Raw genomic sequence first — 10,271 nt, 5'->3', positions numbered from 1 at the left:
TAAAGGCAGGATCTTTAAAGACCTGATTTTATTTATACTATTCATTGCCATGCTCTGCTGGAATCGGCCTCCTACTGTAACCAGCTCTCCTGGGACTGCTTTAACAGAGGCTGCCTCAGGATTAGGCCTCAAGCTGCTAGAATAAATCACAGCCTGAGTGCTTGTTTGTGTTTTAGATGGGGACAGCTCGTGGTAGCACCACAATCCCACATGACTTTTCAATCATTTCTCTTGCTTGAGGGATGAACGAAAATGGATTAATCCCTGTGTGCTTTCTCACAGAAAGAGGCCCAATAGACCACGTAGCCTCTTCAGAGTCAATAATCTAATGATAACAAAATAGAATTCTGTAAGGAATAAAGATGGGCAAGTGGGTAGCACAGTGGCTAGAGTGCCAGGCCTGAAGTCAGGAAGATTTATCTTCCTGATTTCAAATCTGACCTCAGACATTTACTAGCTGTGTGACCCTAGGTAAGTCACTTAAAAACCTGTTTGCCTCAGTTTCCTCATCTGCAAAATGAGCTGAAGAAGAAAATGACAAACCATGCCAGTATCTTTGCCAAGAAAACCCCAAATGGGTTCAGGAAGAGTTGGACAAAGTGACTGAACAAGAAAAAGAGTAAGCAGATATAGGGTCAAGCCCTAAAGGTATCCTACCACTGGCCTCTGTGGGGATATTAACCTTGTTGATACCTATGTTACAGAATTCACAAGAGGCCTTAGTATGGTTATAGAAGTGATCAAAATAATCTTAAGAGGTGAGTATATCATTAAACTCCTAACTGCCTATATGTAGCTATACAATCCAATAAACATTAGGCATCTACTATATGCAACGTACTTCTCCCTTTTCCTTGCCCGTTTAATAAAAGGGTTCTGTGGTTTTTGTTTTGTAGATGATACACTCAGTTTAAGCCCTGAGCAAAAGAAAGACAGCTGATACAGTGACAAAGGGCATGAGCCTAAAAGTTACTGTCATGAGTTCCCATGAAGTACCCACCCTCTACTGAATACTGCTAAACACGTTCCTAACATCTGGGACTCACATATGCCTGACAGAACTTGTGGCCAACTAGACTTGGGGAGCTGCTGTTAAGAATTAGCCACGCCAATACCAACCACCAGCTAATCACCACTAGACCGGAAGGCCCAGGAACTCCAGAAATACCAGAGCCCCTGGACCACCAAAGCAGCCATCACCCATTCTCTTCAGCAACCACAGCCTCTGAAGACCCAGAAAATAAGGTTCCGGACACCAAAGTCCTTGGCGCTGTCAAATGGCTCATTATCAGAAATAGGGTTTTATCCATGGAATCAAGATTAAAGAAGATGCATTGCCATCTGTTGTGCTATTGTGCTCTGGGAACCTATGTGTTGTCTCCTACTGTAAGAATGTAATACGAAGTCGAGTATCTATTTGTATCCCCAGCACATCGCATAGTGCTATTCACATAAGTGTTTAATAAATGTTGTTCATTCATTCATCAATTCACTGATTCAATATCCATTTCCTTCAAGGATACCCCCAATAAAGTACTACATGGTGGCATTAAATTCACAGTTGTGAAAATTTACAGGAAAAAGTCAGTCTTAAAATGGGACATTGCAAAAAGCCAAGGTTTACTTACACGGATGAAGAGAAAGCCATTCTTCAAGATGACCCCTTTTGACATTTGCTTTTTCAGGCTTGATGCCATTCAGACCATTGTGAAGTACCCTTCATAACAAGACACATTTTCAGGGTATGGAAGGTTGGTTCAAGATTAGGTAAGAAAAGAGAAGAGGAAACTCCTACCATATAAGACAGACTGAACAAAATCACTTGGCTACCTACTAAAAGAAATTTGGGTGTGAAAATAAAGGAGACTTTGGTGCAACATAAAGGAGTAGAAAGAACACAAGATTTGGAATCAGCAGACCAGGGTTCAAGTCTTGGCCATGCTACTTACCAGCTGTATGACCTTGGGTAAGTCATTTAAGTCTCTGAACTTCAGTTTCCTCATCTGTAAACTGGGAATTCGATCTCTTCACCCCCAATTTATTAAGCACCTACTATGTATAAGGCAGTGTTGCTAGGCACCCCAGGGATATGAAGACAAAACCAAAAAATAGTTTCCCATAAGAACGTAAGTAAAGCTTACATTCTACTGGAATAGATAACTTGACTATCCGTTCATATGTTGTCTACTCCTATTAACAAGGGAGAGAACAGGGGCATCTGGGGAAATCAGGAAAGGCTTCCTGCAGGAGGTGACATCTTAGTTGGGCCTTTAAAGAACTAAGGATTCTTGGACATGGAGATAGAAACTCTCGGTTTGTGCAAAGGAACCAGGGGATGGAGTTGCTACTTTGGCAAACAGTCAATTAAGCTGGTGGGAATGAAACTCAGAAAGAGATTAATGTGAAGTAAGTCTCAATACCTGACTCTCTTCTTTCCTTCCCTCTATCCCACTCCCCAATAAAAAGCCTTGATCCTACAGACGATTTTCGTATTTTAAAAGCATGCATACACAGATTCGCTGCTTGAGTCAAGGTCATAATTTCAGTCAATGAACTGTGTTCCCATGTTTACCCTGTAAGAGAATTTCCCTTCATTCATCAATGATGCAAATCTCCAGCCAGAGGAGCTCCCAAAAACTACACTAAGACAATGTGTTCCTAAATAGTCATTTGTTTTAATTGTATGGTATTAAATCACCTTGCAAACAGATTACAGTCACTACCATTTATCAATAGGTACTGTACTTTTTTGTTTTGGCAAACAGAACAAATCAAAACAAAAAAAAGCAAGTTTTCATTATCATGTAGAAAAAAATAATAAACCAAAAATATCTATTCACCTACAGGTCAAATGATTTCTATTGCAAAACTGAAAATAGAAAATCTACACTTACAGCAGATTTCAAATAAAACCTTAGTGCAAGAAACATAACCAAGTTAATCACAGAATCAGTACTAATGAAAGAGGATGGAAAATTCTCCTATACAGAGGTAGAGTCCAGTGCACAAGGCTAAAACAATATTCAATAGTCTAAACAAGACTGAGCCAAATTTTATGGAATCCACTTTAAATTTTAAGTATCAGACTGTATGTACATACATACAATAAATAGACTATACAATCTTTAAAGTAGTTTTAATAAACTCCACAAAATTATAGCAGATGCATTGAGATATTTACATAATTCAAAGTTCATATGTCTCTCATTCAAATAAAAGGGATAAAACTACAATTTCTGTTAGAAAGATAACAGAACTTCTTTTCTGAAATGGTTTGGTAAAAGATGACCATCTACATTATGGTAGGAACCCATTTTTCTTGAGAGGTATTAAAATTCCAGAAGCTAAGAAAATATGTCCCTTTATTTTTTTTTCAGCTAGATAGATTTTTGGAATACATTTTGTACTTTCTATTACATTTTCAGAGCTCTTGCTCTGTTCAGTTTTCTGTTCCAAAGCAAACCTGCATGTGAACAGAGAAGTTATCTCAAATGAATGGGCACAATCAGGGGAAGAAGGAATTTCATTTTGAAGTTTGGGTTTTTCTTTTCTTTCTTTTTTTTTTTTTAATGATAGATCAGAAAGAACTGGGTGGATCGTTCTGGGCCAACAATCAGATAACAGAGAGAATTAATCACATGAGTCAGCAAATAGAGAATATTCAGTCTGGAATTGGTACCTTGGCCCTTAGAAGGCCAACTATTTCAAAGGCATGTTTCACTGAGAGGTGTGAATAAATATATTCACAGGTCAGGTCTATGACCTTCCAGCACTAAGGTGGGGAAGAAAACTAATGGAAGATCTTTCCATTTTCAGCTAGTCCAAAACAGCATGTAAAAAAAGAAAAAAACCTCAGGAAATCTGTCATTCATATCAATGATTAAAAAAAGGCAGGGGCTGGGGGGGGGGGGCGGGGAAGACTAGAAGACCTCTCCTCTGTTGTCAGATCCAAAGGAAAAGCATAAAAAGAAAAAAAACCTTCACAGAATCAGACTCATGGACTTGAGTTCAAAATTACCACTCCACCCGCCCTCACCCTGATACATTTTAACGTCATTTATGTATATAGGTCCAGACCTGTGATTTCATTGGTATAGGGAACTCCAGGGTATGGAAATTCCCTCCATGGAAGCAGATCAGTAATTCATCATTTTAACATTAAAGAGTTGCCTGAGGCACAGAAGGATTAAGAAATTTGCTCATGATCTCACAGTTAGTATGCATCAGAGTCAGCATTTGAATCCATGTCTTCCAGACTCTAGGCTGGCCCTCTATCCACTGTCCCATGCTGTCTCTCAATCTTCACATTACTATAAAATATTCTGCTTTATCTCATAAGGAAAACCAGGAATAATTAGGAAATGAAAAAGGTACAATCATAATTCATGAGACATCAACCTTCTTCACAGTTTGAATTTTGTTTAAATTCCTCTGAGCACCCACAACGAAAAATACAAGTTGAGTTTATGGTGGTGGTGTTGGTGGTGGTGGTGGTGGGTTGTCGTGTTTTTTTTTTAATTCAACCTGTGAAAAATACCTCAATAAAGGTTAACATTCATCTCTTCAATTATCTTCCCAGTGAAACCCTCCTCCCACCCACCCATTTTTTTAAGTTTTTAAAAATTTTTTTTATACAAACAGACAACTTTGATTTAAAGTAAACATATAAAAATTGAGGAGGATATTGCTTGCAACAATGGAGATAGAGGGATGGACTGGAGGTGGGTTGTACAAAAAAACACTACTGTGATGTGAATTCAAGCAAGGATCTAAGTGCTTGGGGGAAGGCAAGGGGGGAGGGGGGAATCAGAATCGCAGCCCAATAGAGATTTCTGCAGCACTTTGCTTTCTCTCGGCCCATAAAGTCTGAGTGTTTTTGACATCAGCGTCTTTAGGTCAGAGAAAACAAAACCATTCCAAGGACACAGGAAGGCACAAGCACTTTGTGTGAATTCCCATTTTTTGGTGGGGGAAAAATGTTAAGAAGAAATAGCACAGGAATGTTGGACCACTTTGTATGTTTCGGTTCAGCACTATGGTCAAGGTAACTTTTTCGTTGTTGGGGACAAAAATGAAAGATACGGTTCAGGTATCTAGAAATGTAAGAAATGCGTAATACTTCTGAAGGATGATGGCTAAGAAGACAGCTCACAGAGAATAGTGCAGTGACGAACAACCAATACTATTTATTTGGGTGTTTGTGCTATGGTAGATACAGACTGTATTCTCTGCTCTGCAGGACCAAAAAAAAAAAGAACAAAAAAAAACATCCCCCAAACTCTGAAAAGCAGCTAGAAGGAATGCAAAAAAATCCGACAGAATGTACTGAGCTGAATTTCAGGTTAAGGTGAAAAAACAATGCCACACATTTCCCTTAGTGCACATCCAAACTTGTCTATCTCCTGTTTTGTTTTCGTTTTGTATTTATCTATTGATGAGCACAGTGTCTCAAAAAGATGGCAAAGTCATTTATATCTTTCTTTCTTGCCTCTACACTACTTTCCTTTTCCTCTGTTTCTTCCTGCAGAGTCCCCCATTCCCTCGCCAAAGGTTAGTGACATCGGGAGGGGAAAAGGCATGAGACAGGATTTCCAAAATACTGATTTAGCTTCCCACTGAAAAGTTGCTGCGTGTGTGCCACACGGTGAGGAGGCAGTGTAAAGGCAGCTTGTCGGAGCTAAGGATAAAAAAAAAAACAAACAAAAACGTAACCAAAAACCCCAGAGTCTTTGTGTTTTCCCAAACCAAATGAGAAACCGGAGGGGTGGAAACAGTATTTTTGTAAGAATATCCTACATGCCACTGTTAGGAGATGATGGCAGGAGACCACTTCAGTGCAGCCAGATTGTCAGCACTGGCTGACCGCTTCCTCGTAGATCTTCTTAAGTCCTTGTACTTGTCTTCACACAGACGAGAGATGGCCTGCAAGCCAGGAGAGAGAGAGAAGGTCAGATGTGAACCAACTAGATTCAGATCAAGTGATTCCATTTGACAAATATTTACTAAGAACCTTCAGTAATAAAAATAACAATGACAACGACAGTACATTTCTGTAACACCTGAAGGCAGAAAGTCAGGATTTTCAGAGGAGACAAATTTCATAAGGAAGAGGCAAGCTTATGTGATGGTGTTGTTCCGGGTAAGGGAAGGATCAAGCAGAGTGCCTTGGACAGAAGAACTGGAGAGGTGCTTGAAGAATGAATGAATGGATGAAATACACAAACAGTGAAGAAAAATAAGTCAATATACTTGCTTTGTCAGAGAATGTAAGCCTTGGCCAGTACCCAAGAGTCTACTATTTCTTTGTCATAAGACAGAGCAGCAAGGTGGCACTGGAGAGAGCACTGGGCCTGGAGTCCTTGCTTTCTTCTTTCCTTCCCTTTCTTCTTCACCCTTCTTTCATTTCCTTTCTTCTATCCTTCCTTCTTTCCCTCCTTTCATCCTCTTCCTTTCTCTTTCCCTTCCTTTTCTTTTCTCTTCCTTCTTTCTCTCCCTTCCTTCCTTCTCTTTCCTTCTTTCTCCCTTCCTTCCCTCCCTCCCTCCTTAGCTCCTTTGATCAGTGGCCTTTAAACCAATTAAGTATGTAACCCTAGGCCTCATAGTCAAACTAAGGAACCCTAAAAGCCCCCTAAAAGATTTTCCAGCAAAGACAACCATCACTGTCTCTTCCTAACATGTCTAGAAAAGTTAAATTACATAGAGAGAAAACACTCTCCCTCCCTCCCTTCCTCTCGTCCTTCTTTCCTTCCTTCCTCCCTCCCTTCCTCTCCTTCCTTAATTTCACTACATTGCTCATTCAATAATCAATACTTTTTATTTTATTTTTCATTTTTACTTTCCTACACCACACTGCAGAGGAAAGGACACTGAGCAGGGGGTGAGAAGCCCTGGGTTATGATCTTGCCTCTGCCATTAAGTAACTCACTTGCCTTCTCTCCGAGTCTCTTCATCTAAAAATGGGAAAATTGGCTTAAATACCTCTTGAAGCAACTTGTAACTCTCTGGGAATTCTCTCAGTAAATTGTAAATACTTTGAGAACAGGGACTTTTTATTTTTGTGTTTGTATCTCTACCATACAGCAGGAGCTTAATAAAGGAATAAGCAAATATTAAGCACCTGTTATGTGCCAGGCATTCTACTGAGTACTTTCTACAAATATTACCTCATTTGATCCTCACAAGAACCCTGGGAGGTGGGTGCTGTTATTATCATTTTACAGCTGAGGAAACTGAGGCAGACAGCAGTTATGTGACATACTCAGGGCCACACAGTAGTGTCTGAGGTAGGACTCAAACTCAGGGCTTCCTGGCTCTAGGTCCAACATTCTCTCCACCATACTTGCTTAATAAATTTATAACTGCTTAATAAATTAAACACTTCCTGATTAATAAATTTATAAGTGGTTAATAAATTTCTTATTGGAATACATGTAATCAATTCATTATTTCCTTATATGATTTGTAAAAATACTGAAGTAATCTCACATTTTGTTTGATTTGCAGTTCCGAACACTCTGCAGATCACCTTTGCTCCTCTCCATGTACTGAATGCAGAATAATATTTTCATGGGAATTGTACATTAGTCAAGTGAAAGAAGGTTGGATCTTGAGGTCCATGGCCATGCTTAAAGCTCTAGACCAGCTTGGTCTATGGTTAGTTGAGGTGACAAAGCCAGGGAGAGGTGAGGGAAAAGTCCAACAATTCATTAGGGCTGCTTCATTCTGGTACCTGATTCTGAGTAGATCAAAACTGCTGTAAGAGCCCCTCACCTTACTTCCCCTTTCCCCCCTTCCCTCCTCTCCTTTCTCTGTTCTTCTCCCTCAACTTTTCCAAAGGGGCACAGCTGTCGACCATTTTAGGGGAGTAGAGAAAAGTTCACGTTCCCATCATGAAGGTGAGTCGTCTACAGAACTGGGGTCATGAGTCACTTTAAGAATAGGGGTTGACCAACCCTGACCCCAAACTGAGTCCAAGATAAAGAGAACTGGCCTTTATTTCTCAGTTGTACAGTGTCAGAGAAATATGAAAATCCAAGCTGCAGCTCTGGTATCAAATTTTCTCTCTATGTAATTTAACTTTTCTAGACATGTTAGGAAGAGACAGTTATGGTTCTCTTTGCTGGAAAATCTTTTTAGGGGGCTTTTAGGGTTCCTTAATTTGACTATGAGGCTAAGGGTTACATACTTAATTGGTTTAAAGGCTGCTGACTGAAGGAGCTAAGGAGGCTCAGCCTAGAGAAGAGCCAACTAGGGGAAATGAAAGCTGTCTCCACGTATCTGAACATGTCTTATGTATAGAAGAAATTAAGACTTGTTATAAATGGCTCCTGAGGGAAGAACCTGTAGGAATTAGTAGAAATTACAAAGAGGTAAATTTGGGATGAGTTTTAAAAAAAACACTTCTTAACAATTAGAACTACCGAAAAGTAGAAAGGCTGCCTGGAGAGCTAGGATGCTCCCTCACTGGAGATAGTTAAGCAGAGGCTGAACAACCACTTTACTTTTTAATTATGCCATTATGGGCATTCTTTTTCAGATATAGGTTAGACTAGATACCCACTGAGTTCACTTTCAACTCCAAAATTCTGTAATTCTGTGATTTCCAAATGAAACAGTCACATTAGATGGGCATGATGGAGCGCATATAGAATCCCGGCTAAGAGGTGGCTGAGGTTGGTGGATTGCTTGAGTTAGGGAGTTCTGACGTGCAGTAGGGCTAAAGCCAATCAAGCATCTACACTAAGTTTGGCATCAATATGATAAGCCCCTAGGATTGGGAGACCACAAGACTGCCTAAGGAGAGATAAACCAGCCTAAATCAGGAAGGGAGCTGCTCAAAGTTCCCATGGCGATCAGCAGTGAGATGGGACCCATGATAGCTAGATGGAGATAGACGGATAGATACATAGAGAGACACAGAGAGACATATAGACAGACAGATAAAATATGCACATTGAACAAAGGATGATATTGAGAAAGTGGTCAGAATCTTGGACAGATATCTATTTAAACATGCATGGATCTCAAAGCTCCTAACCTCATTTTTGGCCAAGCAGTCAGGAACACTGTCAGAGTATAGCATACCAGTAACTACTTTTGGTTTTCTTTGACAACAAACCATACTTTGAAAAGGCTTCTTCCTCCCTCATCCATATTCAACGCTAACACAATGAAAGCATGAGATGCATCCCTAACAATGCATCGTGGTATTTCGTTTTGTTCTTAAGCATCTCACCTCAAGCTTGTGAGCCCTTTCCTTGCTGAGGGGCTCCAAGGGAAAGCTGAGATTATTTGCTTCTGCCAGGGAACGAAGATCAAAATAATACTTGGCATAAACACTGGAAGGAACGTTGATGTTAAACTGCAGCAATTCAAGAAACTGTCGCTCCAGCTCATTCCTGAAAAACAAAATCAGAAATAGGGCACACTTAGGTTGTGGGGCTCAGATGAAGGGGCACAGCCACTCACATGGCTTGAGAAACAAGCCTGGGAAATTGGATAATTCAAGGGGGAAAAAATGTAGCTTAATTTGGAGGGCACGTCTGAAGTTCAGCCACTGGACTTGGTATTAAATCAGAGACTACTTGATCCTGTCGGTGTCCAGAAGGGTGGAGCTGATTCAATGGGATGATCACCAAGAATGTCCCAGGATGATTCACTTCACTGCTCTGACTTGGTACACAGTGGACTTCTGACAGCAGGACCCAACAGAAAGAGCCCATTAATTTGGGTACAATAGTTAAACGGTATCAAGAGGCATCTCTTTGTGAATTCCTGTAGCCTCTGATCCCTTTATGTCCTTTTCTACAGTGTGTCACCACTAAAGCAATGAACTGGAAAAGAGGGGGCAGGGCAAAAGATGAGAAGGATCTAGAAGCACCTTTTCATAAAAGCACTCAAAAATCTACAGGCTTCCATCCAGCACAAGGAGAGGAGTTGAGAGGGTGTGGACCAATGAGTTTCCTGAAGTATTACAGAACTCCAGTGATGCAAGCTGAACCTTCAGTGCCTAACTCAGCTTAGTGAGCTGCTCACTGGGCTACCATGTTCCTTTCCTACAATGTTTCAAATGAATCAAAATATGTAAAGTACATTCCAAACCTTAAAGCATTATATTAAAGTAATGCTGATGATGCTTTCCTCTAGAGGGGACAAGAGCATTGGCCCTGGAGGCAAGAGACCTGGCTTGGTATCCTATTTCCAATATTACTTTGCATCCATGTGACTATGGACAAGTCACTTTACTCTTCTGATTCTCAATTTATGCATCT

At 40.2% G+C, this 10,271-nt stretch overlaps 1 protein-coding gene across 1 annotated transcript in view; it reads right to left on the bottom strand.

Moving 5' to 3' along the window:
* Positions 1–2,655: 2,655 nt before the first annotated feature.
* Positions 2,656–10,271, bottom strand: part of CCNY (cyclin Y) — a 296,574-nt gene continuing 288,958 nt past the window's right edge. Inside the window, exons 9-10 of the mRNA XM_036760237.1 lie at positions 9,236–9,398; positions 2,656–5,922 (exon numbers count right to left, since the gene is read on the bottom strand). Of these exons, the coding sequence (XP_036616132.1) occupies positions 5,806–5,922; positions 9,236–9,398 (280 nt within the window). The 3' untranslated portion in view covers positions 2,656–5,805. The remainder of the gene's footprint in view (positions 5,923–9,235; positions 9,399–10,271) is intronic.

Source organism: Trichosurus vulpecula, chromosome 5 (assembly GCF_011100635.1).
Source record: "Trichosurus vulpecula isolate mTriVul1 chromosome 5, mTriVul1.pri, whole genome shotgun sequence".
NCBI lineage: Eukaryota > Metazoa > Chordata > Mammalia > Diprotodontia > Phalangeridae > Trichosurus > Trichosurus vulpecula.
The sequence above is the reverse complement of the archived record's forward strand: the minus strand, read 5'-3'. Positions and strand labels throughout refer to the sequence as shown.